The 17014-nt window shown below is 38.4% G+C and overlaps 2 protein-coding genes and 1 pseudogene across 5 annotated transcripts; 2 read left to right on the top strand and 1 right to left on the bottom strand.

Moving 5' to 3' along the window:
• Positions 1-1494: 1494 nt before the first annotated feature.
• LOC103962986 (RNA-binding protein FUS) lies at positions 1495-5468 on the bottom strand. Of its 2 annotated transcripts, none has more exons than XM_048585856.1 (3): positions 5207-5468; positions 2626-2926; positions 1495-2389 (listed from the first exon to the last, which is right to left on the bottom strand). In XM_048585856.1, the coding sequence occupies exons 1-3, from the start codon at positions 5394-5396 to the stop codon at positions 1774-1776; spliced, it is 1107 nt and encodes a 368-aa protein (XP_048441813.1). In that variant the 5' UTR covers positions 5397-5468; the 3' UTR covers positions 1495-1773. The 2 variants fall into 2 exon arrangements, with proteins under 2 accessions (XP_048441813.1, XP_009374043.2); XM_009375768.3 differs by having other exon boundaries at positions 2626-4574; positions 5207-5346.
• Positions 5469-6469: 1001 nt separating this feature from the next.
• LOC103962987 (probable plastidic glucose transporter 2) lies at positions 6470-10986 on the top strand. 3 transcript variants are annotated; one of them, XM_018651331.2, is made up of 14 exons: positions 6470-6642; positions 7048-7188; positions 7431-7542; positions 7653-7720; positions 7829-7961; positions 8454-8553; positions 8639-8751; positions 8830-8923; positions 9017-9170; positions 9324-9467; positions 9555-9628; positions 9713-9801; positions 10131-10245; positions 10482-10986. In XM_018651331.2, the coding sequence occupies exons 2-14, from the start codon at positions 7065-7067 to the stop codon at positions 10662-10664; spliced, it is 1503 nt and encodes a 500-aa protein (XP_018506847.1). In that variant the 5' UTR covers positions 6470-6642; positions 7048-7064; the 3' UTR covers positions 10665-10986. The 3 variants fall into 3 exon arrangements, with proteins under 3 accessions (XP_018506847.1, XP_009374044.1, XP_009374045.1); XM_009375769.3 differs by having other exon boundaries at positions 7043-7188; XM_009375770.3 differs by lacking the exon at positions 6470-6642 and adding an exon at positions 6708-6728.
• A 127-nt stretch (positions 10987-11113) lies between these two features.
• LOC103963014 lies at positions 11114-12626 on the top strand (annotated as a pseudogene).
• Positions 12627-17014: the final 4388 nt, after the last annotated feature.

Below are 17014 nucleotides of genomic sequence, written 5' to 3'. Positions count from 1 at the left end.
TAATAACTTAAAAAATAAAATTTATTATCCCTTACATAAAAACACGTAATGTACCCATGTTTTCGTCATAATAAAAAATTACTTCGGAGCGTGGAGTGCGTAGTTGGAGAGATCGCGTGGGTGGTGAAAAGACGGGTAAATTTGAAAAAGATTCGGTCCGATAAACGGTGAAAAGTAAAAAGTAACGAAATTATGGAGTTTTGGCGCTAAAAAAGAATTTGCTGACTTCGAGGTGGTTAATTGGGATTGGAAAATTGGTGGGGTCCAGGGTTAACATGTCTGTGTGATCTTTGATTTGTGATTGGTGGATTATTTTTAGTTTGGTACGATGCACGAAATGGACGGACAGGATGTGAAAGACAAGAATAAGAATCCTCGACCGAAGAAACAAAGAGCGTGCAAACACCAACAACTAGAAGAAATAAATAATGTGAATAATTTGAACTTGTGTTTCTAAAGTTCCAAATTAATTACGAAACGTTTTACTATTGAAATAATTGGAGATCTTTGATTCCATACTTGCGAGAAATTTTTTTAGATAGATCGGCACGTTAGATCACTTGGAATTTTCAATTAATACAATTTTAACATGTGCCTATTTTATTATTGAAATAAAAAGATTGCTATGTTTTGATATTTATGATAAGCATTAATAAACAAAATTCCTAATATACCCTTATAGTTCAAAGAGAAAGAAGTCAAAAAACTCTCCGACTATCCTTTTCCACACCAACCACCCATTCTATCAGAAACCAACCACCTCCATCGCCGCTCTATGATTCCACAGGCGACACTCCATATATTCTCTCTTCCTCTTTTTCTTTCCCCCTTCTCTCTCGTTCTCCCCCACCCTATCAAAAACCACCCACCTCCATCGACCCAAATTTTCCGTCTTCGACCTCTGATTTAAGATCTTTCTTTCAGCATCTCTTATGTCCATCTCAGAAAGAGCACAAGAAGGAGGACAAAATATTGAGATGAAAAAGAAAGGAAGAGAGAAACGTGTGGGGAAGGGATGTGGGGTGGGGTGGACGATGCAGGTCTCTGGCAAGGCATCGGCCAATGGGGGAGGTATGGGGGGAGAAGGGTGTGGGAGGTGATTTGGAGACTAGGAATACAGGGAGTCGGTTTAATTTTGTTTTGTTTAATTAATTGTATTTATGCTATAAGAATACAGGTGTCAACAGGTCATTAGTGGGGAACACCACCTGTAATGTTGAGGTGTGTGTTCCAATCACATGGAAAAATTTCTCCATACGTGCAATGGGAAATTAAATGCACTAAACCTTTTGTATTAATTATAACAGTTTTCCAATAATATTGGACCAATATTTCTCCAAAAGAAAACTATAAATAACTCAATTAACATTCATTCCCAAAGATAACGCCTTCGGGGTACGACCAATATTTATTGTCAAACGCTCACCGTAAGTCATGATTAGTTTTTCGTTCATGCGACGAAGAACATATTTTAAACGATGGAAAAAATACGTATGAGGCAACCAACCACATGGCAAATTTTAATTCGACTTCAAAACGTGACAAATCCGGGATATTATACACTACAATTGGCTATTGCTTCAGCCATGGAGAAGTGCAAGTTCGATTTAACAACCGAAGCAGCAACGACCCCACCTGATTTCAAACTAGTGCTAAGCAAGCTATATGCATTCTTCCTTACACTCTACATGCAAAACGGATATCTACTGAGAGACAACATTACACCAGAAAAAAAAAAAAAAAAAAAAAAAAAATCACCCTGTGGCCTCATTGTCAATATGCATCTCCAACTCGGTCTCGCCCCATGCCACGACGATCCTCTCGTCCCCGACCCCGACCCGTGTACAGAGGCCTGTTGTAGTCTTTTTGTGGTGGGCCACCTCTTAATGGGGACCAGCTTCTCTCTCTAGCATCATGTGCCCATCGGCCACGGTGAGGAGGTAGATGCGGTGGTGGTGGAGGAGAGGGCAGTCGCCTGTCAAATGGTTTCCTTTCATTAAAGAAGCTATCCCTTCCCCGATCTCTGTTACCCCAATCCATAGGCACTGGCCTATCAAACTTGCTTCTTCCTCTGTAGTTATCAGAGTAATCCAACCGATCTCTTCGCAACTGGTGGTCAGGAAACCTGCCTTCGTGTTTTGGAGGTGGCAGCCCAGGGCCAAAATCTCGAGGGCCATTTCTGGCCCAGCCATCAGGTGGAGACCTATAGCCACCAGTTAAGCTCCTTCCAAAGGGAGGAGGATCAATTGGAGGACCAGGGAAGCGTCTATGAGGAGCACTTGGAGGTGGTGGCCCAGAATAACCCCTTCGAGGACTTCCCCCATGTCCATGACGTGACTTGTTGCAGTTGTTACAGTATTCTCGCCTTGCAAAGTTCAGGTTGCCACATCTGAGACACGTAAAGAATACAAGGATTGGGACATGCTGAATGCATATTTACAAGCACTTACTCACATAAAAGAAAAATGAAAGTAAAACTGGAAGGCAAAGAGGAAAACCTCTACCTAATCATAGGAATCAGAACCCTCTATGCAATCATAGTAGTGACAAGTTCCAAAGAGGAAAACCGCAAAAATAAGGAAAAGTAATATGAAAAACCAAAAGAAAGACGGGAAATGAACTTACAAAGGATCTGGGCAAATCCAGTCTCCGATTCTCTGCTGCACATTCGGATTATTTCTACTCCCTTCACCTCTGAATGGCCCAGGAACGAGCCCCGGCCCATCTAAACCTCTACCAAATGGCCTGCCAACACCTCTTCCTCGAGCAAAATGCGGTGAGCGGTCTCGATATCTACCAGAATCACGTGCACCGCCAAAATCACGCCCACGGGGGGGACCCCCTGATTGATTATACTCAGAGCTGTAGCGATTTTCTGCATCCCTGCGGTGTACAGGGGAAGCAGAACCTGCATGCATTCTATGTCCTGGAAAAGGTAGTGAATTGTAAGATAAGTAACTACCAATTGCACAGAAACAAAGACAATGGGAGTATATTTTAAGTAGCTGAGGAATTGGCACTTGTGACCCTGAAACTTCAATACCATCATTTCAAAGTTTGTAAGGACTGTTACCATCACTCGGGAACTCTTCATTGTGGTTGTTAAAAAGAAACATCATATAAATGTGGAAGATAATAAGAAGTTCAGATGATAACTGCCCTGGTTACTTCTCAAACAATTGGCGCATAATACCAGTAAATACAGCAATGAGCATGTCAGACCATGATTACTCAACCTCACAGTGCTGAACACATAACCATTACAAGCCTTTAACCTACATATCTGAAAACCCCCATAATCATGAATCTGGTGTACCCATAACCATGTATGGCCTTCTCGGTGATAAGGAAGAAAATTTCAACCATATCTGCAACCTACAGATAAAGAAGATGCAGATACACCTAACTAATATTTGATACAAACCAGCACAGAGAACAATAGTCCCAGTGCAAAGTAGTTCCAGAACCTTCAGTTGAAGCATGCCTGCAACAAAGAGCAGTGAAACCAAAGTGCACGGCCACAGGAAATGAACTGCCCAAAAAGAACCCATACCGAACTTCAAGCCTCCAAATAACTCTACAATTTATCCACTCCCAATATGTTTATTTCTTCAGAGACCTCTTCACATCTTTCAAAGAAATCAAAACCCCAGAGTTTACTAACCGCTGCATAACCATTCTGAATATTACAGTACGAAGAATGAAACAACTGATGCATGTCCAACCCAAATAAGTAATTCCCATTAATTTGTTGCCTCCATTTACCAGTTCACCTTCCAACAAATATAATTCATAAAATCCTACAAAAAAAATACAGAACCTAGAATTGACATGCTAAAAGAAGTTCCTGAAGGTCCTTGCACTCTACACCCAATTCAGCAATGCTGAGAATTAGTTACTATATAACCATCCAACTGAAACCCCAAAAAACAAGAAAAGTTGGAAATGAAACCGCAAACAAACCACTTATCAATACAATTCCCAAGCACAAGTTAAACCAGTGAAACCGAGAAAACTAGAAAAGCTCAACATTACCCAGCAAATAACACCGTCCTTAATTTTACTAACATGGTAAATTCATTACCACTTGACCAAACGGAATTTCCCACCATCTGGCAATTGTAACAAACTTTCCATCTTCCAGCAGCATTTCCAGTACGGCATCCTTAATGTTGGTTGCAAAATTGCAATTCAGAATAACAAAAATGATACTTTTAGTGGTGATAAGTTCTGTGCAAGCTCGCACCATGTCCTGTGCCCAGATATTCTTAAGACCCTCTCAAACTTCCATTTTTGATTGGCATTTCTATACAAATCTTATTTGATATGAACCGGACACCATAATCACCAATCCCATAAAAAAGCAGACAAAAACCACAACCATAGTCAATACAACAAAATGAGGCCTAGAAACCCATATTCATTGATGCAGCAACCCACGAGTTTACGCATCATATACATTTCCCATCAATACCCACAATATGAAAAAACAATTGCCCCAGACCATGATCCAAGACGGCACTCACACCAACATGCGTTCCTCAAGATTCATGTTCTTGCGGGCACATTCAGAGCTGTAAGACACAATAGCAGAATTCATTTATTCACAGTTTGACACTCGATAATTGGTCATAGATCCACATGTTCGACACGCAGTGCAAACAATCAATAGGTTCAAGAAACCCATATTTGTTGGCACAAATTCATAGGACAGTCGTAAACACTATCAAACACTTATGATAATCGTAAACACGATCAAGCACTTATGATAATCGTAAACACGATCAAGCACAAACTAAACTTTAATCATAAACACGAAACTAACCTTGAAAATCAACTGCTCATAAACTATTTCAACACGATAATATACAGTTCAAATTTATGCTCACAGAAGGTCGAAAACTAATTCCAACATATTAACCTCTTTGTTCTACAAGTTTCACTTCAAACACACAACATATGATAAAATCCTCCAACATATATTTAGATTTACTTCTGCATCAAAAGGCTTACAGAAACTCAAGAAAAAAAAAGTAATAAAATAAAAAATCATGAGTATGGAATCTAGAAGATAAAATGATAAATACTAATCAAATTAAGATTTAAGTACAAAATACAAATCAAATATTAAGATTTGAGCATAAATCACCGTCAAACAACGAATAAAATCCATGAAAATAAAAAGTGGAGAATTATAGAGACAAACCAGGGTCATCAGAGTAACGATCCGAACGAGTGTAGGGAGGAGGCTCGTGGCGAACCTCGCCGGGCTCGTAATCGCTGCTACGTCCACCGCCTCCACCACCAGCGCCGTCGCTGGTGGAGGGCCGCACGACGAGGCTGCTGAGAAGAGGCTGATGATGCGGTGCCTTTGGGTCTTTGTCCCTTGACCCCATCGTCCTGTGCGCTTCGCTGTTCGATAGCGATGAGACGCGAGAAAAAGGTGCGAGCGTAATGCAATGCCCTAAATTTGGTGTGAGAATTTTTGTGAAATTATGGAAAAGGGCGGCACTTTTTCTGCTTTTTACAATTTAGTAAGTTACATGGCTTACTAGAAATTTATCCAAACTACAAGGACGGAAATGCAAAAATAAAATTCTCAAAGGTTCAGATGGAAGTTCCACCGTTAACAAAGACCGACCACCAGCAATTCCTTTTTCAATAAGGAATTCAATTTGACGTCATAAAGATAATTAAAGTTACTTGGCCATACGACAATTTTTTTTTATTTTTTAAATGATGATGTGATGTTTATGTCTCTAAATAATCACTTCACTAAAAATTTGGGTTTTGAATTATTTTTTTGTTAAAATAAGTTTTTAAATTCAGTAAAAATTGCTAATTTCATAAAAATTGATAATTTCATTCCTACAATTATATTCAAAGTTATGTAATCTAATTTTTCGTCAACTTAAGTCACTTTACCACTTTACACACTTTAGAGTGTCACTCTGATCTTTTTCTTACCTATAAGCCCTTAAAATTTTATATAAGTTACAAATCTAACGTCTATTTTACTATCTAAAGTTAACTACACACATTATTTCTTGATGAAAACTTACCAGTTTACCCTCCAATATGTATCACATGCAAGTAATGTGACTTAAATTAACGGAAAAATAAATATTGTATCTTTGAATCTAACATTAGGATGTAACTGACAGATTTTTATAATTTATAGACTGATTTTTCTGGAAAAAAATAATTAGACCTGATTTTCTTTTAAATGATAATTTATGAACTAAATTGCAATTCACTCTTTTTTTGTTAAATAAAAAAAGAAAAAAAAGTTTTGTCTGTTTCTCTTGTTTACACTCGGAAAAGCAAAACGAGAGGTTGCTTCCATAGCTTTTTCCGTAATCAATCTGCAACACCTTCCTTTCCTTCCTGACCAGTCATTTATCACACCAGCAACCACCGCACCCGGCCCACCACCACCACCGCAGCACCCGCCAATTTCTCACTGGCGCGTAAACAAAGCTGCTTCAAACCTTCGTTCTCGAACGTTCGTACAGCTCAGAGCCGTAAAGGAAAGGACTTCGAGAGTGAGAGGCTCCCAAACCTCACCGAAATCCTTTTCCCCCACGTCTCTGATTCGCTGATCGAACTTCAGATCCGTTGGATGATCGGAGCGTAGAGAAGGTATTCCAGCTTCGTATGGATTTCTGTGAAGTTTGAGTGTTTTCTGAATCGCAACTTGCAGCTCTCGTTTTGGTTCCATTTTTTTGGTTGGTTGTGATTTTTAATTCTTGATTTCCGTATTTTCTTACTTGATTTTAGATTTTGGTTGAAAGTTTCATTCTTAATTTGGTTTTGTTGTGGAATTGTTTGGCGGAGGCTCTGTTTTTGTGAATGCTTTGTTTTCTTTGCGGAATTATTTGATAGTTATTATCTGTTCGGTTCCCGAGAAAATGAGGAAAGGAAAATTATATAAATTTCATGTCTTCGGCGTTTCCTTTGCAATCGGTTAAGTTAGTGCTTGTTTGCAGTTGAAATAATGCATATTTCGAAAGTATGATTCTAAATTGTTCTAATTTGCAAGGGAAGGCTGGTTGCAGCTTGGCATGCGGGGTCGCCATCGCGAAGCTTTCTCGATGTACAAGCGGTTGTCATCGAGAGACTATTCGAATACCATTGACCTGGATACGAAAGAGTTGATGGATCCTCTTGACATGGAAGAAAACTCAGGTAACTCGGTTTATTGAGCGTCTGAAGCATATTTATGCACATAATCTATTGTTTTGTACTTCCTTATGATGAATTAAAGCACATATTAAAAGGATAACGTCAGAGATACTTGTAAAGACCGCACTTTTCTTGGAAATTATAGTGAGGAGTTAATTGATTCTAAGGTCTTGTTTCGGCAGTAAGTATATGCTTATAACATGTATATCGTTCAACTAAGGGTTTAATCCTTGTATCCGTTTTAGCTCTTGTACAGAAAAGTACAGTTCCAGAACTTTCAAACCCCTCATGGAAGCGATCTTTCCCCCATGTACTTGTGGCAACTCTATCTGCATTCTTGTTTGGCTACCATCTCGGGTTGGTGCTTACCGTCCGCTTCCCCTCTCTTTTCCATAGTTTGTTTATGTTGAAGCTTAAGAGAATAATATACCTTTTTGATTTTTTGTTCTAACACTTGCTTTGTGCAGGGTAGTTAATGAACCGCTCGAAAGCATTTCTAAAGATCTTGGTTTCAAAGGGAATACCTTGGCAGAAGGTGGTATTAAGTAGATGTTTACTTTCTTTGTTTGTTGTAATCTAATGTCTGACTTTTGCATTTGACTTTTTGTACTGATGGGTTTCTGTCATTTTATATGAAATGAAGGTCTGGTGGTGAGTACTTGTTTGGGAGGTGCCTTGGTTGGATCTTTATTCAGTGGATGGTTAGCCGATGGAGTAGGACGTCGTAAGACTTTTCAACTGTGTGCATTGCCTATGATAATTGGTGCTGTTATGAGGTGATATATTTACTTTGAGAGGCAACTCTGTCACAGTATCATCATTTGATTAAGAAGTACATGGATCTTTATATTGTGAGATTGGTTTTCACTCTCTTCATATTTTCATAATATGTAATTTGTCTTTCAGTTTAGTAGCTATATCCATGGAAGCTTTTGGGTTGTGAACTTGTGATATAACATTTTGACGGTGCCCACTTATATGTACCTGTGTAGATTTTTTTTATCCTCATGGTACTGTAATATGATAGCTAAAAACGGGTTTTACTTTTTCTCTTTTATCTGATTTCTTTATCACAAAATCAGTTAAGATTAGTCTGGTTTCTGTAATGTAGATATATGATCTGTCAGTATCCCGATGTAACTGCACTCGTTTATATTTAACTATAAGTCTACAAGTAGCCCTCAATACTCACATGCTCGTATCTCCCAAGGCCCTCTTGTAATACATATTGAAGTACATCTGGCTAAAATTACTACCTGATTTTTCAGTGCATCAACCAAAACTCTTGCTGGTATGCTTATAGGAAGATTATTTGTTGGGACTGGTATGGGTCTGGCCCCTCCTGTTGCTTCTCTTTATGTGACGGAGGTAATCTAGCTTAAATCTTTTTTTAATTTGTTATTATATATTGTGCTTCTTATCTCATCTAATGTTTTTTCGTTAACTTGAGCAGGTTTCTCCTGCTTTTGTGAGGGGTACTTATGGCAGTCTCATCCAGATTGCAACATGCCTGGGGATTATGGGAGCTCTTTTTGTTGGAATTCCTGTTAAAGAAATCGCTGGCTGGTAAGAATGTGATAGGCTTCACAATATCTTTGATTCACATTTAACCTTTCAAACTTACTATTTTAAATTATGTGTCAGGTGGCGTGTTTGTTTTTGGGTATCGATAATTCCAGCTGTAATACTGGCACTTGCCATGGTATTCTGTGCAGAGAGTCCACATTGGCTACATAAGGTATGCTTGCATCACACTTGTCTTTAGTTGAATAGAAAAATTGAGCACACCTCTTAAAACAAATGTTAACAATCTCTGTTTCATATGATTTAGCAAGGAAGAACTTCTGAGGCAGAAGCTCAATTTGAGAAGCTTCTTGGTGGATCACATGTCAAAACTGCCATGGCAGATTTAGCCAAGTTGGACAGGGGAGATGAGACAGATGCTGTAAGCCTTTCGGAGTTGTTTTATGGACGCCATTTTAGAGGTATATATGATACGTTCTGGTGTTTCCTATGGGCTCTGTGTATATTTAGGCTCCTCTATCCCTCTCCATCCATCTATGGTGTATTTCTTTCCTCTTTCTTGTGATCTTTCGGCTTTCTGAAAGTGCTTGGTTATTCACGTATTTGTTTTGCAGTTGTTTTTATTGGGTCAACGCTATATGCTTTACAACAGCTATCTGGTATAAATGCCGTCTTTTATTTCTCCTCGGCTGTATTTAAAAGTGCCGGAGTATCATCAGGCCTTGCAAATGCCTTTGTAGGAATCGCAAATTTGTCTGGTATACTTTAGATTCTTGGTTGCATATTCACTTACCCACAACTATTGCATTCTGTCTCTTGACTGGATGGATTTTTATAATTTCCAGGATCTACTGTTGCAATGCTTTTGATGGATAAAGTAGGAAGGAAGCTGCTACTCTTATGGAGCTTCTTTGGCATGGTAAGTTGAAGTTGCATATCATTTTTTGGTTCACGGAATTCATTATCTTGCTAGGCAATTATGTGATGCATTTTATCCGCTCAGGCGGTGTCAATGGGTCTTCAAGTTGCTGCAGCAAGCTTTAATTCATCAGGGTCTGGATCACTGTACCTATCTGTTGGTGGAATGCTGATGTGAGTAATAATTTTGAATTTTACATCTTGAAGATTAATCGTATGTTGTATGATCATAGCCGCATCAAATAAATTTATCTGCATGCAAAATTTTCAAACGATAGTCTTCTTATACATATTGTACATGCTGAGGTTGTGTCCATAGCCCCTGCATATGTGACAATAATATGATTGTTGCCATATCGTGATATTTTATGATGCTTATGAAGCTTTTTAGAAAATTATATTCACCGGTTTGGCACCTCACCTTGGTGAATAATCACATTACACAATAACACGAATTAAATCAAACTTTTAATATTCAATCATCTACCCCAAAACTTGTGCAGGTTCGTCTTAACATTTGCTCTAGGAGCTGGTCCAGTTCCAGGTCTCCTTTTACCAGAAATATTCCCCAGCCGTATTAGAGCGAAAGCAATGGCCGTCTGTATGTCGGTATATTGGGTAACTCTCTTTCTCTGTCCGAATTCCATGTCATCTTCTTTTATGTATGTCTCCTGTGGTGAAAGGCTTCCTGTTCGGGTGGTCTGAGCAGCATCTTGTTTAGGCTACATTCCTAGTTGTTCTCAGGTTCAGCGTTCTAGTAATTTGTGATTAGCTTCTTCCTCTGTGGATTCTGAATCAATCAATGTTGCTTAGTTATCTTATGGTTTCATTTATTCCGTGACTGGTATTTTCAGGTGATAAATTTCTTTGTGGGATTGCTGTTCTTGCAACTGCTGGAACAACTTGGTCCGCAGCTTCTGTATTCTATATTTGGCACCTTTTGCATGATGGCTGTGGTTTTCGTGAAGCGAAATGTGATCGAAACAAAAGGAAAATCGCTCCAAGAAATCGAGATAGCACTCCTTCCACAAGAATAGAGATAGATGCTTATGATATGAGAGCAGTGTTTGCTGCTGGAACCCTACCAGTTTCGAGTGACTGCCGAAAATGGTACTATTTAGAATAGATTAGTACTTTCAATGGAAGGGGGAAAGAGTAAAAACCAAACAAGCTAATTCGTTTAGATTCTCGTCAGTGAAATTTTGGTGAACTCGTGTCTTTATCCAGGTATGACTTAGACGATCATAGTCGTATAGGCGGTAGTGTGATTCTATATGCACAATTACGTATCTGTATCTGTTTAAACTATAAATGTACCTTGAAAATGAATGATAAATTTGAGGAATCGTTCAACTATAATCAGTTTTACTCACCGTAGCTCAAGGCACGGTTCCTCGGGACAGCTTCTCGGCACGTCACATCGCACGATATAATTTTATATCAATTAGAGCATACGTTTTTCTTCATCTGCTGAAAATTTCAGCCTGAAACTATATACAGAATTGTTAATTCTATCAAGAACTGATATTTTTTTAGCATGAATAAGATCAGCACCAACTGTTCTACACCAAGAACTTCAAATTCTTCATCTATTTCGGTCAAGCATTTTTGCATGTCGAAGAGAATAGTGATCTTCCTACAAATGCAGCTTTTCGGCATGGATTGCATCCCCTCTCGTGGCTCCTTCGTGGGTTCAAGAGCTCCATTTCCCTCACCTCCACATTCCCCCATCACCATCGATCATATGGTTCCCGTCATGCCCTCGGGGCCTACTCCCGCAGCTCCCGGTAGGCTGAGAGAGATTGGAAATGGAAAGCTAGAAGTGTTTTCTGGGCAAGACCAAGGAGCTCTCATGGTGCAGGCGCATTGCGAAAAGGTCCTTGGCCGATCTCGGAGACCTCAAAGTGCCAAACCCGGCATGGACGCCGCTGATATTTAGGTTTCCCCACGAAGAGCCATACAAAGTGCTTGACATGCCATTGCTGATAGCTCAGGTGACTCTTTTTCGCTGCGGTGGGTTTAGCCTTGGCTTGAGAATCTGCCACTGTATTGTCGACGGGATTGGTGCTATACAATTTCTCAGCTCCTGGGCTGCCACCGCAAAAGCCGGCGCATTGATCTCAACCCCGGCGCCGTGTTGAGACAGGGAAATTTTGCAACCTCGCGATCTGCTGCTGGTTAAATTCCCAAACATTGAGTACATGAGAATTGATGACGGATCAAATCTCACAACGAGTCTCTGACAAACCAAAGCTGTTCAAAGGTGCTATAGAATAAGCCGTGAATTTCAAACCTGGCTGAAAACTTCGGCACAACGAAATGATGACATGTTGAGCACTTGCAGCACTTTTGATGCTATATCTGCTCACATATGGAGATCATCGGTGAAAGCACTCGATGTGAAGCCGTTAAACTACGAGCTGAGGCTTACATTCTCCGTCAATGCGCAGAAGAAGCTTAAGAACCTGCCGGTAAAAGAAGGGTGTTACGGAAATGTGGTGTGCCTTGCTTGTGTCACAAGCACTGTGAGAAAGCTTGTGTATGGAAGGCTTTCGGACACAACACGTTTGGTTCACGAAGCGCGGCTTGGCATCTCCAAAGAATACCTGAGATCAACGGTGGATTATGTCGAAGGGGACAGGCCAACGAGGCTGGAATTTGTAGGCAAATTGACAATAACTCAATGGACTAGGTTTTCAATCTACGACTGCTGATTTTGGACGGGAAGGCCAATATACGCAGGCTATAGACCTCACTCCGACGCCACAAGTTTGTGTTTTCTTGCCGGAAGCCGAGGTTGATCAGAGCGGGACAAGCTTGTGTGCATTTGCTTGCCGGAATCTGCCACGAAAAGTTTCACACAACTTCTCTCTCAAAGAGATTCCGGGTGACCAAAGTGGTAGCTAAACGAAATTGATTAAACACTTGGCATTGTGATTATAAAAAAATAAAACCTTGAAATCATGTATGATAAAAGTTTTACACAACAAGAGAAAATGCTAATATGCATCTCACATACCACTTAATTTTCCGGAAATACATGAATTATTTTTAGGGAATTTTAACGAAAAGTTTCTGCCACTGTTCACTTTAACGAAAAATCATATTTTTACATTAAAAAGTCAATCCTGGTACTATTCACTTTACGCTTTATTTTGTCCTTATCGTTAAAACTCAAAGTTTTGAAGATCTTTTCATTAGTTTTCCTTTATTTTTATGAATTCTCCCAATTATTTGTCATCAAAAGTCGGGAATTCAAGCTTGCGAACTCTTACGACATTGAGAGGAAAAAGTAGTGCAAAAACAACAACTAAGAGCTAGGGTCCTCAGCAACTAAAACATTTGACCTTGACGCCGGATGAAGGGTTATCACCTCTGACCCTTTCTGGCCTTGCCTCTGCTTTTTGAAGCTGACTTTCACGCTCACGTGCTGTTTCATCAGCAGCTGCTTTTGCTTGACAAGCCCTTTGGACACTGTTATCTGCACTAGCAATGTGCTCTTCTATGTTGTCAACTCCGTCGAAAAATCCTCGGCAGCCCGCTGGATTTGCTCGTCAGGGTTGATTTGGAAAAATCCCTCGCATCTGCGTCCAAAAAAAATGAGGGCAGACATATATCGAGAAAAGGGGCTTTACTCGAAACCAAAAGGTTGTTTAGTTCGAGCTGGATTACAGAGGAAGTAATAAAGTTGAATTGTGAAATTTTGGAATGTTGTTGAGACTAGTTTATTTGGCAATCTTTTGTGTAAAACTGTAGGTAACCAAAATGGGTAAAGGGGTGAGAATTTTGGCCGACCCACACACAATGGAACATAATAAATTGGTATTGAACTTGTCATTTTACGTTGTTGAACTTAAGGCCTGCTGTTTACAAGTGAAGAGAAATATGTATCATTAGACTCTAGTACTAGTCACGGCAAAGTACAAGTTAGACGCACAACATTCACATCGTTGTTAACACACTCCCTAAATGACACTTACGAAATCAGTGTAAATAGATAGGTTTTCTACTAGTGTAATAGAGGTGAGCCCTACCATTATATGTGAAGCCCACTTGTATTAGAGACTAAATCAGCATCGATGTTAGTTTTGTGTGTCTAAACTACATTACTCTAAAAGTGTCACTTAATTAGCACTAGAGTCTAATGACATTCTCTCAATTTATAAGTGAGAGGTCTTAGTTCAACCTCATAGATATACATGGCGAGTTCATATCAAATTTTATGAAAATTCATTGTGCGACTTAACTCAATTTCTTTCACCCTTATCTCTTAGAAGTGATGGAGTCACATGGAGGCCAATGGCCTACCCTGAAAATTCAGCTTATCTATGTACTCTCAGCAAGGCTTATCAAAGGGGTGTGATAGCCACACACCCCTTTTTACTTCTTTCACACCCTTTTAATTTTTGACCGTCGGATCGGATGAATTGAAGAAGATCAAATAACAGAAATTAACAAGGGTGTGGGAGAAGTAAAAAGGGGTGTGTGGAAAGCACACCCCCTTATCAAAATGAGCATGTGGCTCATTGGCCACTGGGATTTTGCAACTCCAAATGACTTGGGTTCGAGACTTCCTAATGTTTTAGTATTTTATTAGGAAAACTAATGAAAATGGTTTGAAATTTTAAATTTTAACGATAAAGACAAAATAAAAGGTAAAGTGATTAGTATTAGAATTCACTTTTTAGTGTAAAAATGTGGTTTTTCGTTAAAGTAAACAGTACCTGAAGCTTTTCGTTAAAATTCCCTATTTTATTAGATTCTTTTAAACTGAAAGAAAAAAAAAATTCTTGTAATTTGCCTTATTTTTTACCATATTAAAACTAACCCTTATTTTTTAACATGTAAAAACCATACCCTCTTTTTTGGCTAGTCGATATAAAAAAATGCATATACAGTCTAGAACAAAATCTAATTTTAAGTCGTGATTTTAAATTTTTATACGACTCTAATGTGTTGATTTTTTTTTTATCAAAGCTCATTAACAAGTTTTGTTTTTAGGATAAATTCATTTCAATACTAGGCTTTTCATACCAAATTTAAAGCTCCACTACTCTTGTTTGATTAAAAGTTTCCATGCCAATACGAAAAACAAAACCTTTAATTTTTCACATTAATTATATTTCAAAGGCTAATCTTTCTATGACTTAAAGGTCCATCCTGATCTCGTTATTTGACTCCGTCACTGTCTATTGTATTAGAAAAAGATTATTCGCACAACCAAAGTGAATTTTAAATAAATAAACAACTGAAATCATATGATGAATAAAAATGGGAGATTTACCCGTAGAAAAAAAAAGCCTGTAGAAAAATGCCTAGATTCTTAACAAGGTGAATAGGCGATCATGTTCCGCGCGCAAATTCTTGAAGGAGAGACCACAACGTTCAATATCTTTTATCTTGGTAGTTTCTGCAGCTCAGCATATGCTCTTTTTCCATCCCCACAGCTCCAAATTCTCTGCAGATTTTCTTAAGATTCTTGGCGTCATCGTTGACCTTTGCGTACTCAACTCTGCAAGATAAGTAGGGTTCATGCTAGCCAGATAGAAGTTGCAAACCATCATCGACGAATTCAGAGACTATTGACCTATATTCGGAGACAGATTAATGGTTTTCATTGAGAGGTCAAAGAATTCCTTGCTCAAGATTTCCTACGTACGGCCCAAAAACAAAACAATTAAATTATTAGAGGGGGAGAGTAACAAGCCATTCGATATCATGTTTTTTTTTTTTTTGTTAGATTAAATGTTAGATTAGTCATCGACGAAGTTTAAACCCACGTCGTTATGTAAGGAATCAACACCTTTTTACCATTGTGGTAAATGACCATTTACGATATCATGTTAAAATAACATAAAGAGAGAGGAAGTTATGCATGCATGTTGAGAGTGAGTACGTAGTAATAATGTACGTGTACAAGGGAAATAGTAAGAATTAATCTACCTTTTCACGTAGTCCCATCTACTCGAATGAATCCCATGTTGGTGTAGGCGAGTCCATGAGGGATGCAAGGGAGAACAATTGAGAACTAGAGAAAGGGAATTGTGCAAATTCTAGGGTAAATTGATGAATTTTCTCATTAGTTGTTTACTTTTATTGTGTAGACATGTGAAGAAACAATAAACTCATGCGATAAATATAATTGAAGATGACAAAATTGAATCTATTGTTATTTTTTATGTCATTATTAAACAATCTATTGAGATTTTTTTAAACTTTTATCTCACTGAGACGAAACTAAGACGTGCACGGAAACAACATAATTTGAGATTTCTATGTCCCTCCAAAAAGGGAAGAGATCCCCTTTGGATTTCTCCCACCAAATCCTAAGGATCCGAAGATCCGGACCCTTGAAATTTGATCAAACGGCTATAAATAAGGAGTCTCTCTAAAAGATATAATAATTGTAACCGTTTGATCAAATTTTAATTGTTCGGATCTTCGGATCCCTAGGACTTGGTTGGAGAGATCTGGAGGGGATCTCCAATCCAAGTCATATAACTCATAATTTGGGTCTCCATCCAAATAATCTTCAATAAGTCCAAATTTCGTGAAATGTTATTAATTCATAGTATGCTCTTCGCAAAGAGAAATTTTTAATGTCACCATCACATGACTATAGCATAGTTACGTGGTGTTATTAGCTTATGAGTTATTATACATGTATAGAAAAATTCAATATTTTCTTAATCTATTCATGCGATAATTTTGTTATAAATTTTTTTATGTATATATACCACATGACACTACGAAAAAGGTATTAAAAATCTCTCGAAATTGATATTTCTTCCCATACAATTCAAGTTCACATCTTAAGTAAAAGATGTGAAATTTCTAAGGGTAAAGTACAAAAAACTACCTCAACTATTGGTGTCACGACACTTTCATACCTCATCTTTTAAAATTGACAATGTCATACCTCATTTTACGAATTTGTGCCAATGTTATACCTACCGTTAGCCTGCCGTTAATTTGTTAGTTAAATACTGATGTGGCTTGATCCAGACCTCACTTTCTATTAAAAAAATAATAAAATATTTAAAAAAACTAAAAAAAAATTCGTTTAATATTTCTAAATATTAAAATAATAAAGAAAAGTTAAAAAAAAAAAAGTCAAAACCTTTCGTCCCATCCACCCCCTCCCCCCTTCTCTCTCCCCATCTTTTTCTTCCTTGCGTAATCTTCAACCAAAAAAAAATAAAAATAAAAAATTTGAAAACCCATCAACCCCACCCCCCCCCGGCCCCGAAGAAGAAGAAGAAGAATAAGAATCCTTGCGTAATCTTCAACCAAAAAAAAATAAAAATAAAAAATTTGAAAACCCATCAACCCCACCCCCGCCCCCCCCCCCCCGGCCCCGAAGAAGAAGAAGAAGAATAAGAAGGAG

The sequence above is a fragment of a genome, unplaced genomic scaffold (genome assembly GCF_019419815.1).
Source record: "Pyrus x bretschneideri cultivar Hongxiangsu unplaced genomic scaffold, Pyrus_bretschneideri_v1 Contig1, whole genome shotgun sequence".
Lineage (NCBI taxonomy): Eukaryota > Viridiplantae > Streptophyta > Magnoliopsida > Rosales > Rosaceae > Pyrus > Pyrus x bretschneideri.
The sequence above is the reverse complement of the archived record's forward strand: the minus strand, read 5'-3'. Positions and strand labels throughout refer to the sequence as shown.

Excerpts from the sequence above, each read along its gene's own strand:
- LOC103962986 (XM_048585856.1), bottom strand. The coding sequence starts at position 5,396 with ATGGGGTCAAGGGACAAAGACCCAAAGGCACCGCATCATCAGCCTCTT. Across the intron at positions 2,927-5,206 it reads TCGTTACTCTGATGACCCTG|GACATAGAATGCATGCAGGT; the intron begins GTTTGTCTCTAT and ends TACCTTTTCCAG. Across the intron at positions 2,390-2,625 it reads TGGATTTGCCCAGATCCTTT|ATGTGGCAACCTGAACTTTG; the intron begins GTAAGTTCATTT and ends TACGTGTCTCAG.
- LOC103962987 (XM_018651331.2), top strand. The coding sequence starts at position 7,065 with ATGCGGGGTCGCCATCGCGAAGCTTTCTCGATGTACAAGCGGTTGTCA. Across the intron at positions 8,924-9,016 it reads GTCCACATTGGCTACATAAG|CAAGGAAGAACTTCTGAGGC; the intron begins GTATGCTTGCAT and ends CATATGATTTAG. Across the intron at positions 9,468-9,554 it reads AGGAATCGCAAATTTGTCTG|GATCTACTGTTGCAATGCTT; the intron begins GTATACTTTAGA and ends TATAATTTCCAG.